The 12,852-nt window shown below is 35.4% G+C and overlaps 1 protein-coding gene and 1 long non-coding RNA gene across 4 annotated transcripts; both read right to left on the bottom strand.

Moving 5' to 3' along the window:
* Window positions 1-524: 524 nt before the first annotated feature.
* On the bottom strand, window positions 525-1,708 carry LOC108367754 (putative nuclease HARBI1). Of its 3 annotated transcripts, XM_017622451.1 has the most exons (4): window positions 1,584-1,708; window positions 1,089-1,529; window positions 1,010-1,028; window positions 525-937 (listed from the first exon to the last, which is right to left on the bottom strand). In XM_017622451.1, the coding sequence occupies exons 2-4, from the start codon at window positions 1,173-1,175 to the stop codon at window positions 570-572; spliced, it is 474 nt and encodes a 157-aa protein (XP_017477940.1). In that variant the 5' UTR covers window positions 1,176-1,529; window positions 1,584-1,708; the 3' UTR covers window positions 525-569. The 3 variants fall into 3 exon arrangements, 2 of the variants coding, with proteins under 2 accessions (XP_017477940.1, XP_017477939.1); XM_017622450.1 differs by having other exon boundaries at window positions 525-1,028; XR_001848290.1 differs by lacking the exons at window positions 525-937; window positions 1,584-1,708 and having other exon boundaries at window positions 1,009-1,035; window positions 1,089-1,532.
* Window positions 1,709-3,341: 1,633 nt separating this feature from the next.
* Window positions 3,342-5,462, bottom strand: LOC108367753 (uncharacterized). Its single transcript, XR_001848289.1, has 4 exons — window positions 5,319-5,462; window positions 5,027-5,245; window positions 4,069-4,676; window positions 3,342-4,000 (listed from the first exon to the last, which is right to left on the bottom strand). It is a non-coding gene; the product is annotated as an uncharacterized LOC108367753 (long non-coding RNA).
* Between the last annotated feature and the right edge of the window lie 7,390 nt (window positions 5,463-12,852).

A 12,852-nucleotide genomic window follows, 5' to 3' on the forward strand; every position in this document is an offset into this window, starting at 1 on the left:
GTTTTTTTAAAATGCCCATAACTTTGTCAAAATTTAATACATTCCAACAATGTTTTTACTCAAATGTCAGTAATTCTTGTCACTTCAAGATAGAATGATATAATTATTCATTATCATTATTTAAAATTTTTTATTTAACAATAAACAAAAAGTGCAAATTTTTTTTTAAACTTAATTTCTCAAAAAGTGTATTTTTTTTTCTCTCAAACTTCTTTACCGGGAAAGAGGCACTTTGAACTACAATCAACCGAAATCTCTAATAGCGAAGATTTTTTTTTCTGAGTTATGATATTTTATAGAAAATATACGTTTTTGTGGTACAAAATACTGAAGAATTGAATATGGGTGATATCTAGCATATATTAAGAAATGGACCTTTTTATAGAATGAATTATTATGTTTTTTAATGAATTTAATTATTTTTTTCAATGTAAATAACCTTTTTATCACTTAAGAAACCACGTTGATTTTATTAGTTACGTAAGTACTCTTTACTTGAAAAATTAATTTTTTATTACTTTCTAGGAAATTAATTAATTTATTAATTTGAAATGAAATACATCTGAAATTTATTGCAATGAACGCATTATGTTGTTCCATATTCTTTCTGCTTCGCCATTCGATGCTGAATTATTTTCCACAGGTGTGGATTCTTGTTGATTATCTGTGCTCAAAATGGTATCGGGAAATTGAACTTTGAAATGCTGAGAATTGTTGTGTAAAGCACAGCAAGCATTAACAATTTGCATAGCTTTTTCCGGCGCGTAGTGCAAACCCCTAGCAGAACACCTGAACTTGCTTTTCAGAACGCCAATAGTTCTCTCAATGGAGTTCCTTGCTTTAGCATAAATTTTGTTGTAGTTCCTTTGTGGTGAGCCATCAACTGTATTGCGAAATGGGGTCATTATAATTCTTCCTAGTGGATATCCTGCATCACCTAGAAATAATTTTATATACATTCCATATATGGGAATCATGATTAGAACCTGGGTATCTGGCGTCAACGAACCTGATATTCTGTTTATAGTCTGAAAACTAAAAAAAGTGAGTGCATGAATAATATTTAGATAAAGAAAATCAAGACTCACAATCATCACATTAAGGCTGTAGTAGCCTGTTCTGTTAAGATATAGATGCTGTACTTCATTTCGTGGTGCACAGATTCGAACATGCATACCGTCAACGCTGCCTATTACTCCTGGAAATCCACTTTGAGCGTAAACAGCCAGTTTGGAATTCTATACTTCATCAGGGGTCATCGCCGCCTTGATCCACCGTGTACAGACTCGTTGTTCTAGGATGTTTAGAGCTTCCTCAAGAACCACAGAAAATGTAGGTTGAGCTAAACCAACATTAAAATCGTTACCGCCACTCTTTTGGTAACTACCATCTGCAAAAAATCGTAACGCGGCGCATAATTTTATGATCGGTGATATAGCAGAGGTCCGCTTTGATTGCTTAAAGAAGTCCTTCGTCCCATTGAGTAAATATATAAACGCTTCTTTGTTCAGCATAAGTAACTAATGAATCTGAAAAAAGAACTATGAAAAATTTTCTGCAGTATCATTAATACAATAACGAACTTGGCCGTTGGTAGCACCAATGGATTAGTCTGGTCTCTAAGTCTCCTTCTAATACGTGTAAGTTGTACATTTTCTTCCTCTTCATCTTCCGAAAAATACATTTCCACGGAGATGTCCATAGTAAATAAATATATTTATATTTTCACACAACTTTTTGTATACTCCCAGCTGATTTGAGTGGTCAAAATTAACAATTTTCAGGTTGGCAATAACTTAACGAAGACAACTAAAATTGGTTGTGAATCATAATACAAAAAATTGTTGAGTTGAGTTGTAACATCATAATAGGAGCAATTATTAATGCTAGTATACAACGAAAAAGTGAGTAAATTTAATAAGCACAACATTTGTTGAGTTTATTTTTCGTTAATTTGCCATTAATATCCAGTTTGTTTACTTTAGTGGGTGCTGACTATGGTTGCCGTATGACATTTTACGTTTGTACCATACTTTTCCTTTAAATATACCAAAAGAGATTTAAATGCAGCATGCTGAAATGTTTTTTTGCTGAAGTTTTCGGTTTCGGTAGGTTGATTATGGAAATGGAAATTTTATAATTTTAAAGCTACATCTGTAGCTATATCTATTATTTTTTTTGGGTCAATGATGGGTGTTTGGAGGAGATACTCTTGTTTTTGAATGCGTCACCATGTGATACCACAAATAAATATGAGTAAAATAACTTATTCATTCCGATATAATTAATTTGTATTTTAAAAAGGTTTTTCTTATCCAAAACTATTCAATTGTATAAAATGCCAAATAGGGGGAAAATGTACCAAGCAGAAAATAAATTGCCAATTTAATCACCAGTGGCAACTGTGCAAGTGATCAGCTGTTTCAAAAGTTGCAAGTTTTTGCAAATTTTGCGTTCTCGAACTTCCGTTGATATTTCGTCTCTTTGAGAGCGAATGCTGCTAAATTCTCAGAACTTTTGTTGCTGGAGAATTTTGTCCTCTCAATGCGAGTACACACCTAATGTAAACATTTGGTTTTTCGAATGCGTGAATTTGGGTAAGTTTTGCAGTAAATCTCAATTGTTTTGTAATTTAATTATCTACTTAAACTATTTATTTGCAGAATATATTTCCCGAGGCAGAACGGAGAGTTATCAGCACTTTCCGTGCTCATGTGCAACCTCACTAATTGTGGAATTGTTGGCCAGATGCAGCGATACTATTCTGCATGTGAATTGTGAAATATAAAGCAATTTTCTGATTTCTTCGTTGAACATATCGCTGTAATATATAAATTATGGATTATTATTATGCATTTTTTAAATAATATCGCTGAGCAACAATGTACATATGCATGTGTGTATGTATGAGTGTACATACATATGTACAAGTACATGGTTTGTGAAAGAGTGTTGTGAATGAAATGAATGAAAGCCTGCCCCAAGGATTGTACCGCCGATTAAATGAAACAACAACCAAAGCAAGCAATTGAGTAAGCTGTAATTTTATGATGAGAATGACCGAAAACCCAAATATGTTAAAATATTTAATTTCTTTTGTTTAAAGATTAGGCCATCTTAGCTTTATATTGGCTTAACTTTTCAAATGGGCGATTCTATGCTTTGACGCGACACTTTCGGCAGGAGCACGGCATATTGCACATTTGCTACAAGAGTGCCATGATCCAAAAATGAAAAACTCGCATTGTAAAATGAATAAATATTTTGGTCTAGTGAGGTACTAGTAATCGATACAGCTATGAAATTTTTACATAAAAGAACAGATAGCGATAATTTCTGCATACTTAACTCGATTTTATATTATTTTGAATTGCCACTCTTGCAGCAAATGTGCGATATGTATGCATAACGTAAATAATTTCAATTTCGTATTAGAATTTCTATTTGGACCGTGTTTTTATTTACATTTTTACTAATTATGCATGTAATACATATGTATGTAAATTATGCTTTTGAAATTCATTTGTTTTATGCATATTCATCCAAAGAAGTTAAATAAATGATATTGAAACTTAAATCGCAGTCTAATACCGATACAGCAACGGTATGAATTACATGTTTACTTATTATTTAACCTTAAAAGTAAAATTATTTCTGTTAATACGTCGCTTAGATTTGACCTGTAGTCATTCACTATATATCTCAGTGTCGAAAATGCACGCTCTACACTCACTTGCGTTGACGGCGTTGCGTGAATAATTTGAGAAAGCTGGTAGAAAATTGTGTGTGAAAACTTTTTTCTTTCCCAGAAGTCGGCTAAATTGGTTTTAGTGTCGGTGGATTCGTTGAATGTTTCAATAGCCAAATAAGCTTCTGAAGTGTATGAGGCGCTGTATGTAGGTGAACTTATTTGATTTAATAATTTACCAAGTAAATCGGTACTTGTATCTTCGATACTACTCTCGCTCTCTGTTATAGAAATGCTGTGGGGTTGTGCAGACTGCAAAAAATATGAAAAAATAATATAGCTTTGGTGATATTGAAAATAACAATAATCATAAAAAGTACCTGTCAAAAATCGCACTAGCTTTTAAATGTAGCATTTTCAAATGCTCAACGGCTATTACTCTAATATGCGCAAATTCAGGACTTAGCAATAAACGATGTAATCTGGGGTTTAAATAAATGGCTGCAGCTACTGTTGCATTTTTTATTAGCATTTTCTTCCTTTTAGTAATCGAATGGAATAAAAGTCTTGAAATTTCAGATGCATCGGACCTTTTTTTTTACCGCCAAGCACATTTTCAAAAACATTGCTATGAAGTCGCCAAAAAGCAAGTTTTGGTTTTGTAACTTTTCTGTAGTTGCCTTTATAGGAGCAAAACTAATAAAAAAATCGTCTACAAAACTCCAGTCTACATCTGAGTTTTCAAAATTATGATCAAAGAAATCTCGAACAGCTTTTAAGCGCTTCACCAAATCCATACGGGTGGGGCAGTCAGCTATCGGTGGTAACAAATTATTATTGACCAGAAGTCGATGTACTGCTGGTGTGCGAAGATTTTTTGCAGTTAATCGAAATTTTTCAAACTTCAATTTTACATTTTCGTTTTTTATTACATGGTGTACACTCAATTATATCGTGGGAGCGGCACATCTTATAACAGCAAGAGAATCTGAAATTGAAATTATAACACAGTGCTACAAAGAAGAATGAAGTAGAAATACCTGGGAAGTGATGTAAATTTTCTTGTATGCCTTGTCGAGTAAGGTACTAAAAACTGGGTTTTGACCATAAGTCAAGATTTTTGGAGGTGTTCGGCAAATTTCATATTTCGATTCTTGTTTTATTTGACAAGACCTACAACAAAAAATAACATCACTTCCCATGTATTTTGGAGTGCCGCACAGTATAACGTATTGGGCATGATAAAAAAATGAATTTTAAAATTATTTTATTTGGCATGGTTTTACCTCATAGTATTTTTATCATGGTATTGAGAGGTAATTGATTACTTGGACTTACTGAGGTGAGAGGTCATACAATCGTCGAACTGTGGATCATCAAAAATGGTATCGCACGTTACAATCAATATGATCGCCTTCGTCATCATCAGAGTCAAAATCTAATATATTTGTACTTTCTTCATTTTCATTATCGACTTGTAAAAGGGAACCACACTTGACCATATTTCGACCGTTGTCGCTGGTGATACTGTATATTTGCTCAATATTAATTTCATATCTACATATGAAGGATAACAAATAACTTTAATAATATAAATGGCAGGAACTAAGACCATTTTTTGTGAACTTACCTTTCCAATGCCTCCAAAATTAATTGCTTTAAATTATCCGCCGTGTGCTGCTCTTTGAAATTTTTTACGACTAGAGTCTTGACTGTAATTTTCCCTTCACCTAACAATTGCGCATTTACGCAAACAACGCTTCGATAAAGCCGTTGTGCGCTGTCTGTTTTTATTGAAAATATTTTATTTTTGAAAAAATTCCGTAAGTACTGTATTTCAATTCCATTTTTTTTTTGTAAAATATGACTTATATTATTTCTGTTAATTTTGTTTAAATTCACTTGTTCGCAAATAGGACCTAATAATGTTTGAAAAGCGCTGCTGTTAAAACTTTTCGCTCATCGTCTTTGTAACCGTCAAATACCGCTTTATGCCTTCGGTGAAGATGCGATTTGAGGTTTCCGAGGTGGTCAGTCGTTAAGCACTTTCCACAAATTGTACAAGCCATCATGGCGTCTGTATTTTGTTTATACAAATTCCGGATAAAACTTCCCCTTTTCCTTCTCATTTTGGGGTTAAGTTGTTGACTTTTTATAATTATTTTTCAAATTTCAAGCACGCTTACTTCGTGCGCCTTCGTTTGTAGATATTAAATACGAGAGCAATGCGTGTCGTTTAGGTATTGCCAGCACAGATTAAAACGAAAACTATGTGTTGATTTATTTCGTTTAAACGTTAACGATTGAGTTTTGTTTCGTTAATTTAGCTTCGAAACGTAACGAAATTATTTTGATCCGTTTTTTTTCTCGCTAACGAAACGAAATCGATTTACATAGTTTGTTGAGCATCAATGCCAGAACCAAAGAAACTGTATTTATAGGGAATAAGTGTCTTGGTCGATGGGTTCAGGATTATGGCAGCCTTACGATAGAGGCCAATTTGTGTCTCTTTGGTTGATTCTCGGGCTGTTGAGCGCCATTTTGAGCGAGTCATATTTGCTTCTCACTAACCCGAAGTCGGCTGGACTATTTTTCCAGGCGAGTTTGTGAAAACCGTCAAACTGCCGGAAGAAGAGGAAAAAATTTAAGCTATTTTTCTTTGATTGATAAGTGAAAAAATATCAAGTGAACCATTAGTTTAACGTTATTGTGTTTGCTGCCGCTCAAATCTTAAATTTATAATTTTGAACGATTTGACATTTAGAGCTCTTCCGTACCTGCCGTCCCTTACTAGTGAACAGTTGCACATATCTCACATTTATCGTGAATATCGGCATAAGTCAAAAACTCTCGATAGGTTAGTCGTGCTTATATGTGAAATTACGACACTTTTCGTATTGCGCCGTTATCATTTCATAGTTTCAGTGAAATACTTAGTAACTTTTTTGGGAAACAACGACAATTTTCGTTTTGTGCCGTTGTTCAGCAATAATAATAGATTGGCGCTTACACATATGTTAGTGTTTGGCCGAGCTTCCCCTCCGACTTGTGGCGTGCGCCTTTATATTGTCACACAAAGCGGAGGGACCTACAGTTTAACGCCGACTCCGAACGGCGTTTGTGTTTTTTGTGAGAAGCTGTTTTTCATGGCAGAAGTACACTCGGAGGTTTGCCATTGCCTGCCGACGGACGACCCCTGTTAAGAAAAAACCTTTTTTCTATATTTTTTGCAATGTTGCTTTGACCAGGGTTTGAACCCGGGTGCTGCGGAGTGGAAGCGCGCACTGCTTACCACTACACCACAGCGGCCGATTCAGCGGTTCAGCAATACAAATGGAATTTTTTTCGATTAACTACTTACGAGTTGTTACTTATTTCGTATTTTTGCAGTCCTACACTTACTAAATCTTTAGCAAAAGTCATAATTTGAAAGCTTACAAATATTCTCTACTGAATGACTGCGAATAATCCGGAATAATTACGATGCAAGACATATTATTGCTAAATTACGAAACACAAAACCTTTAATTGGCTCTACTGAAATATATGAAATGAGTTGAGTTGTGTCGTTATGGCAGATTCCCATCGATATGTGGTGCGCTCTTGGCCATACATTTCGCACTTACGCTCGTTTGCCCGAAACTAGCCCGAAAATATAAAAAACAAACCTGATTTTAAGAAAGAGGGTAGGTAAAGTTACATACACAATCTGCAAAAAACTAAAATTTAATGCTGTATTTTTGGAAAATTTCCCCAATTTCCCCTACCTGGGTCCGCCACTGATAGTGCCGCACTAAATTATTGGCACACGGAATTTTTCACAATGCATGCAACATTTTTTACTTAAAATATTCGGCGAATTTTTTATAAAAACATTGTTGATACTGCAACAAAAAATTCAATAAATTTGCCTACATGTTGGCAATTTAAGATCTGCTTCATTTGAAATCTGGTAGTACTCTACATAGCACAACTTTGTTATCGACTACTCGATCAGCCGTTTATTTAGTGTGGTGATTTTGCAATTGTTGTTTTTATTACAGTTAATTTTCATATGCGTAACTTTAAAAATAATTGATGTGGAGAGCAAAGAACTTCAGCAAAGAAACTCGATTTTGGACGAATTCATGCAAAATCTACACATCTCTCAATGACGGTTAGTAAAACTGCTGAAAATTGGAAGGTCGACGGTACAAAATATATTGTCAAATATCAAGAAAAATGGCAGCATTGAGAGAAAGACGGAATCTGGCGGAAAATCAGGCAATATAAATAAAATAGTGTAGAAGGATGTTCTAAGGACTTTGAAAAGGAATGCGAATCTTTCTGAACATGTTATTGTACTTGGAGTGTTGTTCTGAGAACCTGTATTGTTTTGGCGTGATTTGCCAACAAGCCATTGTGCAAAAAAGCGCAAGAGTTTTATACACAAAATGGAATCAACATTGTACTAAAAGAGGCCAATCCCCCGAATTGCCCAGTGCTGCAAACGACCGAGCGTTATCGGGCCCATATGAAATCAAAATTAAAAAAACAAAATGCACGACTTCAAGAATAACGCAGTTCCGCAGAATGTGGCGAAAACAGGCTCAATCGATCAACGAAAGAGATGTCCAAGTATTAATGGTGGGTGTCATCTCTAAAGTACGGGTATTGTGGCGTGGAAATTAATTCTAATAATATTTGTAAATCTTCAATTTAAATAGAAATAAAACGTTCTAAAAAAGTTTCGACTGAATTATTCACATTTAAATTACCTTTTTTTGTTATCTAATACCTGCCAGATTTCAACTGAAGCAGATCTTAGTATAACAATGATCCAGTTTGAGGTTAGCAAAAAAATCGTATTGATCTTTGGGAATTTATTTGAAGGTAGTTTCTTCCAAACAAAAAAATATCGAACATACTTTGTACTTCATTCATTTTAACCGGGACACAATTACAAACTTTACTTTTACCATACGGCGTATAGTGGCGATTAGTAAATAGATATGTAAATATTTAAAGAGTTCTAATTTTTTTACAACGAGATATCTAAATTTCTTTCTTGCCAAAAACCGGGACATTTTGCGTCCCGGCAGGTATTGTACCGGGACCGGGACCGGGACATAGGTATTAAATCCGGAACAGTCCCGCCGAAAACGGGACGGTTGGCAACCGTGGTCTCAATCGCAATTTCGCCGTATAGTCAATGGGGGATCTACCTGCTTCTAGGTCTACTTATGCCCACTGTTTCACTCGCATTGCAGTCGACTTCGCAGGTCCAACATGTATAAATTTACGCATGGCCGCGGAGTGAAAGCCACCAAGGGCTACATCTGCTCGTTTGTGTGTATCTGCACCGGTGCTATGCATTTGGAATTCGTGAGTGTCCTGACTTCATTGGCATTCCTCAACGCCTTTAAAAGATTCATAAACCGTAGAGGATACTGCAAGGTGATGTTCTCTGACAATGGCACGAATTTCGTTGGCACTGAGGAGTTGCGCAACAATTTCAAACGGTGGATGGCAGACGACACACTCCGCTCGTTTTTTGCTGATTCGAATATCGAATGGCGTGTTAATACCCCGGCTGCACCTCACATGGGAGGATAAAGTACCATTTGAAACGCGGGTGAGACTTACTGTCCGGGTGAGACTTTACTGTCTTTCGAAGAGTTCAGCACGGTACTTACAGAAGTGGAGGCCTGTGTAAACTCCCGTCCGATATGCGAAAATCCGACAAGTGCAGGCGACCTCGAGGCATTGACTCCCGGACACTTTATCATAGGTGAGCCGTTGAAGTCACTCCCAGCACCTGAGGGTCAAGGTTTATGTGGAAATCTCTATCAACGTTGGCAGGTAATTTCTGCGATCCGACAGCATTTTTGGCGTCGTGAAGGGGCGAATACCTGGTGAGCTTACAGCGTCATTCCAAGTGGTTTCGATCCTCACGTAGTATCGAAGTAGGTGACGTGGTTGCTATATTCAATGAGCCTACTCCTCCAATAAAATGGGTCCTTGGCAAAGTCCCGAAATGCCACCCTGGAGCTGATGGACATGTAAGAGTAGTTAAGCTGAAGACTTCTAATGGAGAATATGTTAGACCTATAGCGAAAATTTGTCCTCTACCAACGAAAGGAGATCTATTTTGCGAAGACTTGTAGAAAATAAGTTTAACGAATAATCTTATATATAATATTTTCATCTATTTTTCCATACTATCGATGTAATTTTTGTTGAACATATCAAGATATTTCAAGGGCGGCGGTATGGTATGTTGAGTTCGAATAAGCTAATACTGAAGTTGTAAACCAAGTGTTAATATACACGCCCCCACAAGGGTTAATATTGTGACTCAACACAAGAGTTAACCACGATTGTCATTTGATATTGGCTGCATTTCTTTATTCATTCTAAACGTTTGGAATAAACTTTTTTGTTTACTTATTCTTTAGAACGTTCCTGATGATATGTTAACGTATATTTCAAACGCATTCTGTTTATTCCGGCTGTGAAATGGGATTATCCGGAATGTATAAAGAAACGCAGCCATTTATTTGCTTTCTACTTGCTTTCGTACCACTGCATCGTAACTATCTTTTGTATTCTTGTAACTTTACATTGCACACTTCGTTTTTTGACGTGAAAAGTTACCGCTCACAAACCGCCTAATTTGTTTTATACATTTAGCTGAATTTACCAACCGCAAATAATAGTATTACGAATAAACTACCAATTAAGCTAAATCAACTGCGTTTATTTTTCAATTGGATAACCCCGCTTTAAGTTTGAAAGCTCGCAAGTACAAACCGCCCAAGGCTCTTCTAATAGTCTGTTTAGCATTTATTCCAAAAAGGATTTATAAGGCTCTGCATGTAGACATATTTTTATAAGCTTCCTCCTCTATACTCTTTTTTTCTTCAATTTCATGATTAGTAAAAATCCTCTTCTAATGCAAACTTTTAGATTTCTATAAACATTCTTCATTCAGAGCGATTAACCATTAATTTTTTGTTGAGTAATTAGTCAACAACAAGCATAATTATACACTTCTAAAAATTTTAATGTTTAGAGCAATTTCGCATTCTCTTTTCGAAGTAGGATTTGTCTTCAAAAAAATTGTGAACGCTCTTTAGTCATATCATTTGGAATTTTGCTAGATAAAAAATACTGCGCTTTTGAAGTTATATACCTCTTTAAATTTTCCTGTGTTGGCATTTATTTACTGGCGTTTTATTCAATCGTGCTCGTAAAGATGGAGTCCTGAGAAAACTGTGTTGTAAACTGGTTAAAAAAGAAAATGACAATGTCTGAAAAATGAAGTTTCACAGTGGCGATACCTTCTCTTTTGCACACTATGAATTTTTCGAGGAGAATTCGGGTTTATGATTTTTGTTTTCAAGCCTATATCGTTTTTGGATTGAATGATGAAAATCAACTGGAAATATGTTTTTCATCTTACCGCTTTTCGACCAATATGATATTCCATTTCTGGAGCCCTTGTTTTGGGGAACTTCCCAATCTTCTGGCGAAGCTTCAATGCCAAGACGTCCATTTTCGCGAAATTGCCTATTTAGAGATTTTCTTCGACTTATTTTAATAAAAACTTGAACAAGCGTTTTGTAGATCAAAACTTTGCACGAAGAGAAACGTAAAGAGAAACAACAATTTTTTGTACTCGAAACTTTACTCTTTGAGCGTTTCTTCAGTCAAAGAGAAAATACTCTTTTCAATGCTCATCAAGTAGACTTTTTTAAGACTCAAACAGGAAATACTGTATGCAATGCTCTTCACGTAAACTTTTTTTAAAACTTGAAAGTTTACAATTTGAGAGTTTGGTATGAACTTTCGCTATTCAAACAGGAAATACTTTATTCAAGGCTCTTTACGTAGACATTTTTGGAGGTTTTTAATGTAATGTGCGCATGGATATGCGTACTCATAATTCACACTTATTTTTCTCAGCTCTTTGCACATCAATCCAAGCAGAGCTGAAGTTTTCGCGCGTCAGGCATGTTGTTAAGTATGAGTATAAGCATAGACAGACGGCAACGTTGATCCGGATTGACGCCGCAATTGATCTGATCAAAATTGTGCCTTGACAGACGGCAGAAATGCGGATTAACGAGCCGCGAGGTCGTAGGTTCGAGTCCCACGGCCAGTAGAATATTCATTTAATTTTTTTATTGATTCAATTATAACTTCTATATTTTTTAAAGTTTTTTGACTTTTTTAGTAAAATTAAACTCTAAAAATTTAAGTTAACTAATAATAAAATAAAAACGTGAAATAAAATAAAACAAACGGAAATAAAATAAAAAGCAATTAAATATATAAATCAAATACAATTTAGAAAAATAAAAGAAATAATAAAAACAAAATTTTCTGGCAATCGCTCCAACTGAGGATCGAACCTAGGACCTACAGGCTTGTTGTACGCAGCTAGAACACAAAGAAACTGCAAAACTAGCATAGACATCCACTCTGTCGTCGGTAATGCAGTCACCGAAATAAGCTCTTATACATTTTAAATTGGATTCCTATTTGAATTAGTATGGTGACTGCATTACCGATGAAAATTTATAGGTCCATGCTATTTTCGCATTTTCCCTGTATTCTACGCTCTCTGAGTTTTGGTCAGTGCTGTCATCGAAAATTCCCTTGATCCCAGTTAAGTTTGGGAATTAACTCTAGGAATTAATCCGGATCAACTGCAGTTAATTCCCGAGATAATTCAGAAGTAACGAGTTGATCCGGATCAACGCTGCCGTCTGTTTATGCTTTATGATAGATACCTCTTGCTTTATGCCCTGTATGCAGCTCTCAAGAAAACGGTCAAGAAAAATTTGCCATTATTTAGTGTGTGTGTCCAAGGAATTTTGACATTTTTGATACTTCATAACCTGTTGCCTCACTCTTTCCTTAAGAAATAATGGTTCTGTTGCAAACCTGGGTTGCCTTAAGCTCTTTTTTCACAAACAATTTTAGAAAACCGTAGTAGAAAGCGTAGCAAATTCCATAAGAACTGAGTACTGCCTTAAGGAAAGTTGACTCAAGAAAATTTCTAAGCCATTTCTTGTACGTCATTTTTTATGGAGTTTTTGCTTTTCTTGAAAGCTGCATACAGGCCTTAAGGGTGGATATGACGTTCGGGGGCATTTCAATGATGAATGCATTTAAGC

The sequence above is a fragment of the Rhagoletis zephyria genome, unplaced genomic scaffold (assembly GCF_001687245.7).
Source record: "Rhagoletis zephyria isolate East Lansing unplaced genomic scaffold, Rhagoletis_zephyria_1.1 Rzeph_scaffold_02803, whole genome shotgun sequence".
Taxonomy (NCBI): domain Eukaryota; kingdom Metazoa; phylum Arthropoda; class Insecta; order Diptera; family Tephritidae; genus Rhagoletis; species Rhagoletis zephyria.

Coding starts and splice junctions, on each gene's coding strand:
- LOC108367754 (XM_017622450.1), bottom strand. CDS start 1,175: ATGCATGTTCGAATCTGTGCACCACGAAATGAAGTACAGCATCTATAT. Junction 1,029..1,088: donor ACAGCCTTAATGTGATGATT/GTGAGTCTTGAT, acceptor TTTAGTTTTCAG/ACTATAAACAGAATATCAGG.